Source organism: Limulus polyphemus, unplaced genomic scaffold (genome assembly GCF_000517525.1).
Source record: "Limulus polyphemus unplaced genomic scaffold, Limulus_polyphemus-2.1.2 Scaffold1, whole genome shotgun sequence".
NCBI lineage: Eukaryota > Metazoa > Arthropoda > Merostomata > Xiphosura > Limulidae > Limulus > Limulus polyphemus.
This window is the reverse complement of record NW_013665611.1, coordinates 3,921,689-3,941,162: the sequence shown is the minus strand read 5'-3', so window position 1 is coordinate 3,941,162 and position 19,474 is coordinate 3,921,689. Positions and strand designations below refer to the sequence as shown.

At 33.2% G+C, this 19,474-nt stretch overlaps 1 protein-coding gene across 2 annotated transcripts in view; it reads left to right on the top strand.

Moving 5' to 3' along the window:
• The first annotated feature begins 9,614 nt into the window (after nt 1-9,614).
• Nucleotides 9,615-19,474, top strand: part of LOC106463730 (microcephalin-like) — a 37,923-nt gene continuing 28,063 nt past the window's right edge. Inside the window, exons 1-3 of one of the 2 annotated variants that reach the window (XM_022391360.1) lie at nt 9,615-9,633; nt 12,680-13,637; nt 18,446-18,650. In XM_022391360.1, coding sequence (XP_022247068.1) covers nt 12,791-13,637; nt 18,446-18,650 — 1,052 coding nt within the window. In that variant the 5' untranslated portion in view covers nt 9,615-9,633; nt 12,680-12,790. Of the gene's footprint in view, nt 9,634-9,699; nt 9,851-12,679; nt 13,638-18,445; nt 18,651-19,474 lie in introns of those variants that run through there. The other variant, XM_013923829.2, reaches the window with a different exon arrangement.

Genomic DNA, 19,474 nt, shown 5'->3' with positions numbered 1-19,474 from the left:
TTATTTAATATAACTTCATAGCAGCGTCCTCTATCAGGTCAAAGGAGCAATCAATGAACATAAAATAAATGTTGGTGACAGAAACTTCAAGGAAATTGTTTAATTTGGTAATTAAAAACATTTAATAGTTGGAATGACTAATAAAATTTTGAAGTTTGCAGATGGCATTAAAGTTTTTGGGGTGGCTAACTGTATGAAAGATGCTGCAGACTTACAAGGAGATTTAAATCATTTGATGCATTGGATTATAGTCATAGTTGGGAGCTGAAAGGGACATCCTTGATAGGCTAATAAGCTCCTGTTTGTCCCTTTAAAATTTTATGAAAAATAAGAAATAAAGAGACAGGTGTTCATAGTTTCATTAAATAGAATGTTGGTAAAAAGGTATTTAAAAAGTGGGCTTAAACTAATCTTTCTGGGCGTGGAGTGAAGTGATCTCACCATCCTGAATTCACAAATGTTTGGTTGAAAGTAAACTGAATTACAATAAAATATATGTTGGTGATAATTTGTTATATTTCTTTCTAAATATCACGCTCCTACATTTCTAGAATATCTAAACTAGTGTCCAATTTTTATAAGTTATAAGTCGCGACTCTAGCGTGTTTTATTGTTGTTGTTTTCGACCACGTGTCACTAGAAAGCACTGGAAGGCTATTATCTTCAGTCAGTGTCATAATCGGCCAACAAAGGATATTCCAGTACCACCATGTTCAACCCCTATGAAATACTGAAATATCCTCGTGGGTAGAGAATATCACTTATTGTTTGTTTTGGTTGTTTGTTTTTTGAAGTTAAGCACAAAGCTACACAATGGGCTATCTGTACTCTGCCCACCACGGGTATTGAAACCCGGTTTCTAGCGTTGTAACTCCGCAGGCATACCGCTGTGCAACTGGGAGGCAATATCACTTATTAAAGAGAACAAAGAAATAAAGTATACAGAACAAAGTATTATTAGTGACTTTCCAGACCACGTGTTACCAGCACAGAAACTAAGCGATCAAAATATTTGAAAACTTCTACATCGCTACAGAAGATAGAAAACACGTGGCATGCCTACATATCACACTTGTAACCAGTACTTGAATTGGGTGAAAAGAGGAAGCGGTATGGTTTGTGAATTTTTTTAAGCTGAGTACAATATTTCTTGTTTTTCGTGTGCATTATTTAGTTGTTATTGTTACGCCTCCGGTCGTTAGTTAATTTTCCGTAAAAATTCTTTCCGAAGAAACTTTACCGATACAAGTCCTTTCTTAAATAAAACTGGTTTATTCTTTTTGAATACAACTTTACGATACACTTAATTTCAACAGTCACGCTATAACAAACGCTATAATTCACAACGAACTTCTCACGTGCTCAACAATATTCTGTCCGCATACATTCAATTACTCATTACATTCCCCCGTCACGTTGTGACCGTCTTAAATATAAAAGAATACCGAGATCTAGTAAACTCCCGATATTTCATGAAGGTTCGAGAAGGAAGTGGCGTGATACAAGCGTCACGTGACCTGCGTTGTCGTAACATTATTATAAGAGTAAGTAAAATGTAAAGAAAATAGAAATTTATTAGGTTAGATTAAGTGAGATAATGAAAAATAATAATGATAATAACAATTTTTATGAGGTATACTCAGGGGTAGATTGGCATTAAAAGACCAGCGCGGGCAATATCACTGACAGTTGTCCAATAATTTTTCACATGCTGCATACTGGCTAAACAAACAAATTATAAAATAAATTGCTAAGAATGCATCAAATGCACTGGCCCACCTGGCAACTGTCCGGTGTCCACGTGGACCAACCCTCCCTTGAGTATATTCGTGGGCAACTTGTGTGTTACATAATTCGATACAGTAACATAAGCTGCACATTCGCAGAGTGACTTACAACTTGTTTGGCGGGCTTATTAGTTAGACACTGTTCAAATGGCTATAAAACAATACAATTATGTATAAACAGATGTATACAGTTACGAATTATAGTATGGAAACTCTGATAGTTACTTTGTGGTTACGAACTGGGTCACACCTAACGAGCTCAGAGCGAGAAGGTACGTTCACTCTATCCTTGTACTACTTTGTTTCATTCTTACCTCACTCTTACACGACATTTTAAGAAAAAATATAGTGTTGCGTCAGCGAGGTCACGTGACTAGTATCACGCCACGTCCTTCTCGAACCTTCGTGAATTGTCGGAAGACTACTAGATTGGGGTAGTCTGGTATATATAAGACGGTCACAACGTGACGAAACAATGTGTAATTGAACTGAGTATTGTTGAAGTCGAGCACGTGAGACGTTCGTTGAGAATTATAGCGTTTGTTATAGCGCGACTGTTGAAATTAAGTGTATCGAAAAGTTGTATTCGGAAAGAATAAACCAGTTTATTTAAGAAAGGACTTGTGTCGCTAAAGTTTCGTCGGAACGAATTTACGGAAAATTAACTAACGAACGGAGACGCAACAATAGTTTATCATCCCTAATCCCTTACTACTGTAAATATTTAATGTATATTTCTTCCTTAACATTTGCTAAAGCGATGTTTGGTTGAAGGCCTAATTTCAAATACAACATTTCAGCAGACGTTTCGAGAGTAATGGTACTTATGCTTAACTTACTTAACTTTGATCAATAAATAAGCATGAAATTCACTGAGTGATTAAATAACAGAAAAGATGAGATAACTTTCACTACTAACACTGAATAGCTTTTCTGACTCTTAACTGAATGAATCACTCATTGGATACTCAATAACTGCTCATTAGTTACTCATTCGCATTTATATCTTAACCTTCTAGATTCTCAACTTTCATAAATGTAATGTCATCAGAATGACGAGATCCATCTAGCAAATATTTAAATTAAAACGTTAAAAACATAGCTTACACTCTGTCCCTTTCCTAGATTGTGAAGTTACTTCAACATTTTTAATACACAAATAAAACAGTACACTAAACTGTCCATTCACCAAGTCTTTTTCGTGTTTTTCTTCCCCGAGGGTGTTGTGGTGTGCAAATGAAATGACCTCTTGTGCCTTAATCATCGTCATGTGCTTTCTTGTCGCCAGGGAAGTTCTCCCTAAGTTGGCGGTTGAGTGAATCCACTTGTGGTTCTATCATTAATGATCAGCTGAGACTAGTTTCAACAGGAATCTTGGGTTCTTCAGCAGGATGGTTCTTCAAGGGCAAATGCTTCTCTGAAATCACCCACTTGTCTGTTCTTTAACATATGGTCCTTCTTAATGTCTACTTAACTTTGAGTTCGTTGTTTTTTGTAATGAGAATTGTTTGGTCATACCATGTCACCTTGATAAAATCCAGTCTTATCTACATTAAAACCATAGCAACTTTTCATTTTATGAGATCATATTTAAGCCTTTCATGAGGAAAGTCATGTATGACATCTTTATTCTTTAGTTTCACGAGAGGTCTTCCAACCAACAATCTCCCAGAACATGCGAGAGTGTTTGGTTCCATTATGCCCCAGTCACTAGATGTAGATTTATTCATAATAATCCCTGGTATGAGTATTTCACTTCTCTGTAGCACAATGACCATCTTCCTTATTGTTACTGGAAGCTCATACTCTGGCGTAATGATTGTCACGTAATTCACAGGAATTTCCTGATTGTATTCTGTAAAACTATTTAAAGCTAGTCTAGTGTTACATATAAGTCTCTGCATGAATTCAATTCTTAATATGCACTCTACCTCAATATCAATTACACATGCATCATGAAATATAAATAAATATCCAAAAGAAAGGTAACTTTGCACTTTCCAATTGCTGGAACTTTATGTTTACTTGTGGTTCGCATCAATGTCTCTTCTTTCTTCATCTTTGAAGGCAATTTCTCACCTTTCATTGCCAAATCGGGAAAATAATCGTAGCCATAGAATCAATGTCGATCAACACCCTATTAGTTTTTTCATCAATAAACTATTGATTAGTAGATGGCTTTTCTCAAATAATGAGCTTTTTATCTCATTTGAGGCAAATGGAGTATTCTCAACTGAAATTCTCTCCGTAAATACATCTAATTCCTGTTTTCTCGATGTCTGGTTAGGTTTTTTGATCTGGCTGAGCTCTATCTAATCTTTGGATTAGTAACAGTTATCGGTTCCTTACTGTCTCTATTGTTTAATTAATAATTATGTTTATCAGAGTTATAACATTTCCCTTTTTTCTAATAATTTTGGAGAAGAGTTCTTATTCCAACCTGGCGTTTGTCTACAGTTTTGGGCAATAGGTCTTTTCAAGTTTCTCTTGAAACTTCTAGTGCCCTCTGGCTTGTTTCTTCTATTTTATGTCACATCTCTAACTAAGGTAAATTTTGAGAACTTCAGGAAACCACATTTTGTTCTAGTTGCGTGTAATAAAATTATGGTACTTGAAGTCTGGGAGTTCTTCATGTTGCTGGTGGTTGTTAGAGTTAGAAATGGTTTTCTGTTTCTTTATTCTTTCCAATAAATAAATTAAAACCATTCCCAACAACCTATCAAACACACACGAAAAACAATTGATCGTAATTTTGTTACATACGAAAAAAGATAATTTAATAACTGACGACCTTTATCCTTATCTACGTTAAACTGACTCATGCACATACAATTCTACACTACACAAACCAGAATGACCTATACAACCCATGTTATTGGCTCTTAACTTCAACCTTGGTAGGTTAGCAGGTGCAAAGCTTGGGCTCCTGCCATACCTAACATCTGCAGGCTCCTTTTTTAGAATAATGTCGTCAATTTCAGAAACACTCTAGACTAGCTAAAACCTAAAGCGTCGTGCCTCTCTTTACTGAAGTCTCATCAACGAAACTTGAAATACTGCATTTGACCTCTACATCAACGACCCAATCCATTAATTCACATCCTCAGCACACTTTCTATTTCCCTCTTATAATTTAGTATAGTCAAAATTAACTTCAAGTTCAATAACAAAAATTATCTTCAAATAGATCATTTAAACATAATTCTGTTTCACCTATTCTCGCCAACATATTTATAACACAGATATAAACACAAAGCATAAATTTTGCTCTTCATGTCCTCCTTTTCTCGTATAGACACTTTTGCAGAATTAACTCCTACGAACACACAAACTTACTTTCAATGCATAAATTCCATTCACCCCAACATTAAATTCACCATCGAATATAGAAATATCAACCAATCATCCTTTCTGAAAGTCAACATTATAAGAGCTGAAACACTATTCGAAACCAAAATTCACATCCCCTACATCCCCTAAAATTCCGTTCATGAAATCAAAGAAAAAGATCAATAGGTTAACAGATTCATAAACACAGCTTCACGACTATATTCAACAAACAACACTGATGAAGAAACCAACCTTTTAAGGCATTCCTTCATTGACACCAATATCCACAAGTTATCCAGTTACTGTCGAAAAAAAGTCTCACACAACCACTACAACAAAAACTTAAACACTTACTTCACGAACAAAAATTGATAGTAATGAACTAACCAACAACACACCATTACACTGCAATTTACCATGTATTCAGAAATCAGTTCAAAAATAATTCATACTTGGAAAAACTTGCCAATAAATTTATACTTCCTGTTAACTTCAAAGGCTCTCAAAAACCTGGCCCTAAACTAAGATACTTACTCAATAAAAATTGTTAAAAGTACACAATACCAACATCATTTATAAAATAATGTGCAATAACTGCTCAGAATTCTATACCTGTGAAACTTGAAGAAAAGCTGAAACTAAATTCACTGAACATAATAACATGCATTACCATGTTTACTACTATTGAAACACACACAAAAATGATAGTATGTCTATTACACAAACTGTTTCAAACAAAGAGCCAAAAACAAGCATAAAATCAAAGAAGCCGTCTTAATTGAAGAAAATAGCTCCACTGTAAACCAACAATCCGCGATGCTAAAATATCTTTAGTAAGCCGTTTAACAATCTTAGTTGCGTACTGTATACATATTCCTATGTCTTGATAAACTCTTTTTACCTGATGATGACAAAACCTTGTCGAAACATTGTATATTTGTCTCTACGTTCAATTTCACATCAAGTTTTCTATGTTAACCATTTAAGCTATCTCAAACCTTAGTCTCAAAGTGAGCTCCTTGTCATCAAATTTGCTCATCAATAACATATTCGTATTTATATGGTAACCTTCTCGATTCTTAACTTCAATGGACTTTCTAAATCTTAACGTCGTTGTGATCACAAGCTCTCTAGCAAACATTTAACTTAAAATATTAAAAATATAGCTTACACCGATACATAAAATATAAACATCTCAACATAAGTTATTCTGCAACAATACCAAATCAAATTTACAGCAAACTATTTTCATTTGACAAAACAAAAAATACATACAAACATTCTTTACCAAGATAAAATAAGACCCTTCTCAGCTACAAAATATGTTAAACTAAAAACCATCAAAGAAAAACCATTTAACAATGATAATCAATACTGTGAAATTCTTTAATACCATTTACAAATATGACACACAAAACCTTTAATAATAATAGTAAAGTTGCACCCATGTTTTACAACAAATAAAAAATGCAAAATAAAAATCTTTATAAACAATACCGTAGTGAAAACTTTCACAATGCAAAATAATGTTACAACAACAAAGACAATCCCTTGATTTAACATAAATGCAAAATATATACTTTAGCAAGTTCACAGAAGGAAATCACAATTATATTTCAATAGTGTTAAAATTACAAAATACGAGTCTCTAAATAACAGTTGGTTGGGTATTATGTGAATAATCTAGACCCAATACAATGACAACTCAGTGACTTGTTAGTTGAATAAGACGCTGAACGTCCGATTAAAAACTGCTGTACAAGCTTCTCTGGCGCACTACAGGTGTAGTTAGTGTTGATATACAATGGATGCTAAAGGAAGGGCTCACAAAAATTTCAAAAAACACCTAGTCATCTCCAGTAGAGAAGGTGTGCCCAGGTGTTGTGTTTATTTTATATCAGGCATTGTGTAGCCTTCTCAAAAGACCAGATATTACAGTTAGTTACCTGCATGAATCATTAAAGAAATGGTCCAAATCTTCCTTTGATGCACCATTGAATACTGTGGGAGAGATAATCAGTCTTGTCACAGTCACGTGGTCTGAACCTCTTACTTACGACTTCTTGGCCATTATTTGACAGAATTGTCTTTGAAATCTTGAACACAGTGTGGTAAGCACTCTTAGGGACATTGAATCTCGTGTGAGTAGGCAATCCATGGTACAGAGTAGCAAAGCAATGAGTTGCTGTTAGCAGTTCATCCATCCGTTTGCTTGACCACAGGCTCCTCTGTGATCCATGGCAGTTACCTCAGCAGTATATGTACTCCACCATTAGGTGGTCACTGTTTCAGTCTATCAATGACACCTCTAATCTTTCCTCTGTATTCTTCGGTTGTTCGTGGTGGCAAGGATCTGGGAGTTCTATACAAACTACCTCATTTGGTCCTAGACTCTCCAGGCGCCACACCACCATTATGACTCTCAATTGTCCACATTTCTTTTGCACCAAAGTCGATTCTTAGGAGAAGAGCATGAGCAGCCATTCTGAGCGTATGAGACATTAGTGGCTCTTCTACTTGACTTGTCGTCTGTAATGAGATGGAAGTCCTTAACTTCACAACTTTGATAAAAGTTCAGTGACCAGGAGAGGACTTATCCTACTCTAAAGCACTTTCTCATAGAACTGTCTTCTCTCAGTGGCTAATTCTCCATCTTGGTTACAAGTACTTTGAGTGGTGGAAAATACCATTTCCATAACAACAAAACCTTTTGAAACTTAATTCGCAAGAGTTCAAGTAAACAGTATTATACACATCAGCAGAAAACATAAAACTCTGCAGCGAAACATCCGGTGGTCATTGCACAATTTTTTCTCCTTCCTATCCACTCTGTAGTATATTAAGTTTAACTTTAATCTGTGATATTATAAGATGAAATTGATTCCTAAAGGAGTAACTTTATATCTGATATATATAATGGGAGGATATATCATGAAGTAATACTGAATTTAGCTAAAACTAACTAAGTTTCAGCAAGAAATAAGTGGACTGTACAACATGTGTAACACAGAATTAAATCAATTTTTAATATATATCGAAAACACAGAAACACAATTTGAGTACTTGCTTACGGATGCTGGATGGTTACCTTTCACTTGTTTCATGAAGTACTTGAACTAGCGTTCTTTGCTCGAGATTTTTTCATTATAACCAGCTAACTCAAGGTTTAATACATGAATGTTTAAATCTAATTTTTATTATTAAATGGAAAACTTCGGATTTACACATAGAAACTAATGTTACTTTTATGGCTAATTTAGACATGGGGGAAGCTGTAACCTTGAGATACCATCTGGTCTACCATTGAAAGATACTGCTGTCTATATTCTTGCAGAACATACACCATTACAGCCAATATCCTCCATGGGCAGAACAAGTATTATTTCTAGAGAATGACAAAAGAACAAAGGCAGCTGGAAATGAATCAACTTAAAAACCTTCTTGATTATGTGTTATGCGACAACCACATATGCTCAGAATACTTAGCAAACTTTTGTGTATGCGTTTTTATGGAGATAAGATAATTATACACCAGTAATTAGCTAGCTAGGAAATACTGTGTGTGCCTAGAGCTACGAAGAAGAATGGGTAGGATGTGTAAAAACCCTCAAAGTAAGCTACAGATAGCTAGAAATAAAAGAGGGGGAGAAAAACACTACCTATGATGTTCGAACCATCAAACAAACTCTGAATGGGTGGGCTTGGGTGCTAAGCGGGTGGGTCGTTGCCCGTCCAGGCTTATCAGTGGCTGTACCACTGAGATGTGCAAGTATTAGCTTGAATTATCAAATACAAGTTAGGTTATGGAAATATTGACCCTCAACAAACCTAAGGTAAAGTTCCAAAACACATTTACTGTTTATTCAACAACGACAACCACTGGGTTTGATTTTCATTTCAAATTATTTTAATTAATTGTTGTTAACTTTACTTCGAAAAACAGTCTCCTTCAGAAAATTTATTAACATACTTTGATCCTAAATGTTGTTAAAATTCTTGTTGTAATCGACTGTTAATACAAATTTGGTTTTTATACTCCAATCGTTCATTTCTAGACTTATTTATCGGGCCTGGCATGGCCAGGTAGATAGAGCGCTCGACTCGTAATCTGCGGTTCGCGAGTTCGAATCACCGTCACACCAAACATGCTCGCCCTTTCAGGCATGGGGGTGTTATAATCTGACGGTCAATCCCACTATTCGTTGGTAAAAGAGCAGCCCAATAGTTGGCGGTGGGTGGTGATGACTAGCTGTCTTACACTGCTAAATTAGAGACGGCTAGCACAAATAGCCTTCGTGTAGCTTTGCGCGAAATTCAAACAAACAAACAATTATTTATCGGTTTCGTTTCTGAGTGGTCTTGTCACGCATAAAAATTTGCTACATTTTTATTATTCTATGTATATTTTCCAATTGATATTTCATAATATTAACAGTTATAATTTTACAAAATTCTTATTTATTTAACATATTTAAATTTCACAAGAATTAGTCGTTCTGTAGCACTAGCAGTGTATGTGAGTATAGGTTTAAGGATTTTGACAAAATAATACACATTTTATTCTTAACTTTTAAATATAGTTGATTTAAATTAAACCCCAATAAACATTTTTAACGCCACACGTTTTCAAAATGAACGTACTGATTTTATTCCATTATGGCATAGGACTTCACGAAGGATTGTTTTATTTTAGGCTTAAACGGAGTGAGATTATGCATAATAATATAACCTAGGTAACGTTTATCTTGCTCATTGCTTTAAGTTTAATAAACTATTTCAAAGTCATTTTAATGCAAATTATTAATGGAAGAGTATTATATCATCCAATGCTTTTAGTTTTAGTACTTTTAATTTTATAACAATTGACATTAACATTCGTTTCGTATTCAGTAACTGTAGCAACACGTTAGAACTTGCAGTGTTCTAACTTCAAGTTCAAATCCATAGGTCAACTTTCCTAGCCCAACTTGCATTTTTTATTTAGGCCTACATTAATTCATATATTAGTATTAAGAACTGCTTATTTTCAGGGATGATACCTGGGATTGCAAGTTTGTCATACTTTTCTTTTGGAGAAAGGTAGAGTTAGAACTTAAACAGGGAATGTATTTGAGATTTTTAAAACTTATTATTGTTAAGGGTGTTGATACTCCATTAACAGTTAACTGTGATGTTAACAATAAAAATCTCCACCACACTCCCTGTAAAGTGTAATAACTGTTAGTGTTAATGCATTATTTTTTATATACTTAGGATGTTGTAAACATATGTTATCATTGTAATTAAAAGGAAATTAATACACTACTTACCCTTAGATTAGCATAATGTAGCACTGGTGTAGTGACAAGTTACATTATTCACTAAGGTAAAAGTGTCATACAAAACACAAAATGGTTTATAATTTTAATTTTTTTTTTATACATGGTAAGACTTCAAGGAATAAGCTTACTCCGCACTTTGGTTTGTAAGGAGAGACAATTTGTTATTATGTCTCAATGTAACAACATGAAACCTGTGCTGGAAGCTTTTATTAAATACTTCAAGTTATTATACTAATTTATAGGTTTTATTATCAAAATTTCTTTTAAAATTACACTGTAAAATACCAATACTTGTTATAAACCAATAGGCCTGAAATTTGTGATAAAAAATCATGCAAAATATATTTTTTCTTTCACATACCATTTAATTTGTCAATTTCAGATTCAAAATCAGAGGCATGTAAAAATAGCATTTTAGATCTGACTTTTGTCTGCCATAAGACATTACCCAAGAGTATTTTCAGTCAATATTGGAACTCATCAGTTGGGCTGGATGATTAGAGATATAAGATAGATCTGAACTACTGTTTTTATATGTTCATGGTTTTGAGTCTGAAATGGAGAAATTAAGAGGCATGGGGAAAAAAATCCAGCTTGAATGATTTTGATTACAAATTTTAGGCCTGTTGGTTTCTAATTCCTTGCTAACTATGACATTTAATGCTCATTTCATCAGCTGTTACTTGTATGTTATCAGCATTATATCATTTGGGAAAATCTCTCAAATTTTCATTTGATTTTTATGATTTGGCCTTCACACTGTCAAAATACTGTAGATTGCAATTATAAATATAAAAGACACTAGTTCACTAGTTGTGATTTTTACACTAATGAATTGATTTGTACAGTAAGTTTGAATTGTTTTAACTTGTAATTGGATAGGTATATAGATATAAAGAGATGAGACTATGTTAGTAATATTGGATATTTCTAGCTGTAAGTGTAATTAAAATGTTGAGGTACTTTTGACTGACTTGGGTTAATTGGTAAGTTGAACAAACACTGAGGTTGGACCTTTAGTTACATTAATTTAAAGGTAATACATTTGGATTATCATAACTTAGATGGAACCCACTCACTAATATGAGGGAAGTTTTTTAAAAAGATCCTGGTATAGTGGTGGATAAGTCACTCAAGCCATCAAATAATTTTTATGTTGTTAATAATAAAGCAAATAGAATGCTAGGGTTTATTTATAAGTTACTGATTTCAAGTCAGAGGAGATAATTTTATTTCTGTACATATCACTTGTTAGTCTTCTCAGATTTCTGAATATAGTTTTGGTCTTGTTACCTAAGAAATGACACTGACTTACTCAAAAAGGCTTAGCAGAGGACTACAAGGATTATCCCAGAGATAGAAGGGTTATCTTATAGGGATAAGTTAAGCTCTCTTGTCTTCTCTTAGTAAAGAAGAATAACAGATCATATTCAAGTTTTAAGAATATTTTAAGGAATGATAGTATCAAGACCTCCTGCTTCTTTATGCTGTATTCTAAAAATAATAGGTCGAGTGGATGCAATTTTAAAATTTGTGTAAAAGACAAATTAGACTAGTTAGTGTGGTTATATTTTTCTAACAGGGTTATGGAATGAGTTGTCATCAACAATTGTGGAGGCCAGCACCTCAAAGAGTGGGTGTGAAAGGACAGTTTTGAAGGACCAAATGCTCCCTTGTCAATTTGTCATATATATATTTGTGGGTTAGAGGTGCCTATAATAGACCCAATGGCCTCATGCCTCCTCCTCTGACGTCATGGATAAAGTGATCTTTTGTCATCTTGACCTTTTGATGTTTTTCTGCCTTACATATGATAGGAAAATTGAAGTAGCATAATGTGCATGTTACAAGTTGCACATTGTTAGATGCTATTATTGACCCCATAGGCTTGTCTGCAGGATGCATGTACATTAGGTGTAACAGAGCCAAGTGTTAGTAGCATATTGTGATGCCGCTCTGAATAAATTGCTGCTTCAGTTTGTTAAAATAATACTTCTTAGTGAATTTTCTTTTCAACATTAACTCTTCTGGTTTGAATTTCAGTCAGTTCATGCTGAACTCAATTGTGTAAGGTCCATGGGTGGATAGCGTGGTATGCAGAGTTATCTGGAAGTGAATAGTAAATTAAAGTAGCGTGTGATTTGTAGTTGTATAAATTTTCAAGAATTGTTTTTATCATTTTTCCTGTATATAATCAATTACATTTAATGACTACTATAAAATGTTTTCATTTTATTTCAGTATTGGTGTCAAAGAACTGATGATTTCATAAAGATTGTTTTAAAGTGCAAAACCTGGAAAATAGTCCTTTGTTTTCTTGTCCAATTGAGGATAAAATGTGATTTTTGAAGAATGTCTGTACTAAAAGTTGTCAAAAGGAATACTCGTAAGCAGGGTTCTCTTCCTTGTAATTTAGCAAATGAGATCCCTGTAAGTCCTCATTTAGCTACCACCAATCTTACCTCCATCAATAATGAATCTGTTAAAGGTTCTAAAAGTCTCTATAAAGATAATGAGGAATCCCAACTTCTTACTCCAGAATCTAATTATTCTAAAAGGACTCGAAGGAAAACACTAAATACTAGATGTGACTTAGTTGATCAGGTAAATGAGGACCAGTTGGATATTTGTAGCTCTAAATTTTCACGGAAATCTCTTGGTAAAGTTCAAACTAGTAAAAACAGAATTCCAGCAACTAGAGCAAGAAAAATACCTGTTGAGACCTGTGATGAAAAACAGTTACAGCCGAATGATAAGGACTTTAAAGTTCCAATAAGAAGTGAGGAAAGTGATGCTAGAACTTCTGAAGTAAGGTCATCAGACCAAGATTTGAAATCGGAAAGTTCATCTTTGGAAACTGGAGAAAGTGTGAATAACTCAGCACTTATTAAATCCTCAAGGAACAAAACAGACCAAAATTTCCAATCAATTGCATTGACTCCTCCTAATAGGTCTATTAGCATAAATAGCACACCAGTTGTTAACGAACAGCCCACAAAAATAAGTGCAAGTTCATGTGTAACCTTCAGTCCTTTGACAGTTGACCAAGAACAGTCTACGTGTAGTCAGAATCAAAACATTAATCAGCAAGTAACTGACATAATTTCAGTATTAGAGGGTGAGGATCAAGAAAATCTGAAACTAGGAGAAAGAAGTATGGAACAAAAAAATCACAAACACCTAAATGAAATTTTAAAAGGTTAGTATAGAACAATCTCTTTTGAGTGAAAGAAAGTAAGGTGTAAAATACCATTAATTAATTTTACAGACTAGATGTTTAAATTTCAATATTTGTACCCTTAATGAGCACTTAAACTTTAAAGGACTTCAAAACATTTTTTGGGACTTCTGGTATTGAATTTAAATCAGTTGCGAGATAAATAAAAAAAAATGTGTGTTCATTATTTAATACATGCCAATTCAAAATAACATCAGTTTAAAATAATGAATTTGAAAAGGGCAGATCAAAATTGACATTGGGAAGCACTCTGTAAGCATCATATTCTAATTAGAATGAATTATCAGCATATCTATTAATCTGTTAATGTAGATGAGTGGTGTACAATTTTATTTTGGAGGAAGTCAGATCTGGAAAAAGCTAAGAGGCCAAGGGAAGAAACCTGTGAAGCAAAATTTGATACTTATATTTTGGAAATTTTTATTTCAAATATTTGTGAGTTAGTAATATATATATATATATAGTTAATTAACAAATAATAGAACATTTATTTATTTATTTTAAGATGGACTGTTTTTTTTAAATTGTAATATTAAAATGCTTTAGAGTAAGATCAAAGCAGTTAGTGGGCCATATGATGTACAACACTGGCATGTACAGTGTTTCTTGAAAAAATAACATAGTAAGCTTAATGATTGGTCTCATATTTCAGGAATCAGTTTTAAAACTGAAAAGTTTAGTCATGTGACTGAGGTACAAAATATAAAAACAGTTATTATTCAGATGAGAAGTGTATCATCGTTGTTGAGAAAGTAAGAATTTTTTTTTTTATAAAGGTTTTTGCATGTAGATGGGGTGGGGGTAACCCGAATGAAATAAATGATTTTTTGTTCTACATTTTTTGTGTCATTATTTGTAAGACTCGCAATCATTGAGAAATAGTGGCTGTGGTATAAAAATAGATATACTATTGGAAATTATTTATAAAAGTTAATACTTTAATTGTGAGAGTTAAAGATTTTTTTTTTTCTTGTGTGAACAAAGCTCAGTGTTAGAACCTCCTTTTATGTTGTGCTTACTTTTACTACTCATTGCAATTGCTATACAAGTTTCACTCCAGTCTTCTTTGTACTTCCCTCTGTATCAATAGCACAATTGAGTTCCGAGTCTTAGGCCTGGCCTGGTCGGTGGTTAGGGCACTCAACTTGCAATCTGAGGGTCATGAGTTTGAATCCCCATCCCACTAAACATGCTCACCCTTTGAGCCATGGGGGCATTATAATGTGATGGTCAATCCCACTATTCGTTGGTAAAAGAGTAGCCCAAGAGTAGAAGGTGGGTGGGGATAACTAGCTGCCTTTCCTCTAGTCTTTCACTGCTAAATTAGAAGTAATAATTCAGAATAATAATTTTTCATTTCTCAAGTAAATGAAAAAGGCATATTCTCAGATGCTAAGGAGCATGTGTACATATTTTCAGCTTGTGTGTTTGTTCAGGTCTGTGTTTTATCTTTGTTCTTGATGAAGTTGATGGTATTAATAGCACCTTGACCATTTCTATGTCTGTCATATCCCAGCTGTCCTGATGATCCATGGTAGTGGACAGAAAGCTTCATTAGCACTGGATATGATGGGTGTAATGTGGTTGACAAAATATTACTTATTCTCCTTTGTGTGTACTTGTAAGTTCTCATAATTAGTATTTTTGTTGACAATCTCATTTAAGTATATAATGTGGTACTCTTAGTACTCTGTGAATAGAAAGTGCAGTAAGCACAACTGTGAATACACAGGGACAATGACATAAATTCTTCATAGGTACTTCTCATTGCTCAGTTTATTTCAATGATGATAAAAACTTGCAGTCATGTCAAAGAACCCTTTAGAAAAAAAAATTTAAATTGTCTCTGAGGGAGACTGTTTTATTGATGAAGGGATTGGCCTCAGGTGAAGGAGATTTGTTTACCAATCAGGTTCTTGCCAAATGTTAACAAAAAGACAAAACATTTACATGTTTAATAAGAACAGACAGTAATATAGACATCTCAACAAGATAATTACTGATTTCCAAAAGCCAACTGACACCCTTATAAAGATTTAGCCCTTGTGGATAACTAACCCAAATTCATTTCTCAAAACTAGCTTCAATGAAAAGTCAGCTTAGTCATCATTAAAGGTAACCTTATTAGAAATATGAATACACAATATATTTAATAGTGAACTCGATAATAGTTATAAACAAATCATTCACATGTATTTAGTGACAATAAAATTCAAGTTCATCTTGAATTAATTATTTAAAATAAAAACAGTTGTATTAAGTAAAATGTATGCTTCTAACTTATTAGTCAGGACTTTAGGACTTGTTTTACAACAATAAAGTAGCATGTTTATTTAATGTAGGTATTACAAATGGCCAACAAAAAAAGTTGAATGTTAAAAGTTTGGTTTTTTACTAATGTTAAAAAATATATCAATAAAATATGAATGAAAGACTCGCACAAGGTAAGGGCCAATTACAAAAGTGTTAATACTTCAGGTAGATTGATACCTTTCAAACAAAAGGTTGTTGATTATTATAAACATTGACCAGTAATTAATTGGAAAATTCATTTACTAATATGACCAGGAAAATTAATATCTTTATTGTTACTGTTCAGTAATTTTCTTGGAAATATTTTCAGCTAGATATTTAGTGAAATTTAGTAATTCATTAATTGTCCGGCTCATTACTTGATTATATTCAACTAATCAATTATTCTGATATGAGACTTTTATATTTGGAATGATTAAAAAATAATAATAATTGGAAACACTAATAATGATTGGTTAATTATTTTCATAAGTACTGACACTAATAGATTAACTTAACAGTCTTGAATTTCTTGAAAATATCTAGAAATTATAATGTCAATTACTTGAACAGTTGGAAGAATTGAAAACACTAGTATCGATTAGTTGATTATTTTCATAACATTAATCAACTTCTCATGATTTCAATTAATCGGTTATTTTAAATGTCTAGTAGCATTGCATGCTGTTAACTCTGAGGTTTTGAAACTAGAAAATGTTAAAATATTGGTTTATTTGAAGTGGAATAACCCACTTTACAATAGTTGTAAATGTGACAGTTTTTAAAGCTTTCCAATTCTCTATTGTAGCCATTAGTTACCAGTTTATTAAAGTACATAACAGACACATGAAATACAGGAGATGATTACTATACACTTTTTAATCATAACCTGAGCCAAAGGAAAAATACACAGAATAATACTAGAAAAATTAGCATCTTCTTACTTCAATAAGTTTAGATAACCTGACCCAACTCCATTATCAGTTTGTTAGTGCTACTCAGATATTCTTTTAATTAAATAATAAGTTATTGTGTATATAACAGTAAACTGTATTAAGGAAGCAGTATTGTTTACTTGTTTTGACAGTAAGATAGTAGTTATAATGATTTCAACCATAAGTTACCAATAGATAGAAAATGTTTTTTATATTATTAAAAAAGTTCATCACACATAGAAAAAATGGTAACATTTGGTCTGGCAGCAGTGGGGGATTAAGACATCTCATAGCCTTGGGACAGTGAATAATATGGAATATCCTAATGTGTATTATTTTTGTTGTACAAGTCAAGCATTACTTCATGGTTTAATTAAATTTCATTTTTTTATATATGCACATTTTTAATTGCTAGTCCTATTTTAACAACATACATCTTGCTCAAAAAATTATTTATTTATAATTATAATAAAAGTACATGTAGTGCTCCCATTTTAAAAGTAACATTTAAAAAATCATTTCTTTTCTAATAATTCATCCTGTGACAGTTGAAAATAACTCTGCCAGTAGACAAAATTATGACCAATTTACTGGTAGCAAACAAATGGAAAAGAAAATGTAAACAATACAATAGACAGACTGTATCCAATTGACCTCACCTGTACCTTATGAGAAACAGTACAAAAGTTGTCATATGACAACTGAGTATCATTACAGAAGTTGCTTATATCTTGAATACAAACAGAAAAGTATAGCTGTGAACATTTACTGACAAGGAGCACATATTGTAAGTTTATGAGTTACATTTCACCATTTTCTTTACTGGTGTTAGAATAAAAATATATTGAAAACCAAATGAACCACTTTCTCTGCATTGGTTGTTCTGTTAGTGTAAGTTTCTAGAGGTAACGTAATGGTGAGGGGAACAGTTTTTTGTGTGACATAAGCTAGAACCTCTAGTTTCTCTAAAAGTTTACATTACAACCTGAGTTTCTGAAAATTGTTGCTAATCAAGTCCATTCTATCATGTTTCTTTTCAAGCATTGTATTAAGTATCTTTTCAAAAATGATAATGCAGAAATTCACCTGAATGCTCATATTAAAGATTATTGCACTACTTTAAGTCATCTTTGTGAGGTAACACTATCATTGCAGCTTGATCTGATTGAGCATTTTAAAAATATTTTGATTGTCACATTTGCTATCATAATTCCCTGCTAATATCTGTGGACTGCATGGGCTACTATCAAACAGAACAAATAAATTAAGTAGTCTTCAGTTATTTAGCATCTGATAAAAGATTAATATATATTTTTTTGTAGTTATTAAAACAGGTGACCATAAACCACATTTTTTACATTTTTCATCCTTGAATAATCTAAAAGTATGATGTATGTAAGATGTTCAAAATAAAAGTGGTTGTAATGTGTAATTGTACATTTTAAATATACAGTATATATTTATATTGATGGTTACAGTCCATTTTATTTATTGTTGATATGAAATTTTCAATAATTTGTTTTAATGTATTGGAATGTGTAGGTGTAGTTGCTTGTGTGGAAGTTCGATCAGGAAGAGAAGATCGATCCAAGGCTATAGAACAACAGCTTCAGTTAATGGGGGCCAAAGTTGTCCCTCGACTTAGTCGTGATGTTACCCACCTGGTGTTTAAAGAAGGAAGAGTAGCTACGCGTCTGAAAGCACTAGCAAAGGGAATACATATAGTGTCTGTTCTATGGGTAGACAGGTGAGTTAGAACCTGAGATATTAAAAATTAAAAGTAAAGGATAATCTTCATTGTAAAGATCAGAGTGTAGAATTGAAGGCAGTGTAAAATATCACAGAAGAAAGCAACCCCGTAGCTAGGTCTGGAAGTAGTGGGCTCTTTTTTTTTGTACAAATTGTAACTTGTTTCATGTGTAATTTGAGTGCCCAGAGCTGAAAAAAAAATTCCAAAATATGTAATAGTTCCTTTTTTAGTATCACTGCAAATAAACATTTCTGGTAAATTTCCTATGATAAGTATGAAAATTTCCTCATGTATGCACAGCGTACAAATTATATCTTTTAGCATGGGCTCGGTCACTGGGACTGACCTTGTAACCATTTTGTGCTTGTTATAGTTTTCATACTATAACTTTTAAATTGGTAAGCGAATATTAATGAAATTTGGCAGATTATCAGTAAACATTACGATGCTTTCATACACAAAATATGAAATTTTTATTAAGTCTTAGGGTCTGTAAAGGAATGTTTTTTCATGCCTTTTTTTTTTTCTTCTTTTTGCATGTTGCCTATCTATCATGAAAATTCATTTTCATAATAACGGTTAAAATTACTTATGCATCAGGCTCGGCATGGCCAGGTGGTTAACGCACTCGATTCGCAATCTGAGGGTCGCGGGCTCGAATCCCTGTCACACCAAACATGCTCGCCCTTTCAGCCTTGGGGGGCGTTATAATGTGACGGTCAATCCCACTATTCGTTGGTAAAAGAGTAGCCCAAGAGTTGGCAGTGGATGGTGATGACTAGCTGCCATCCCTCTAGTCTTACACTGCTAAATTAGGGGCG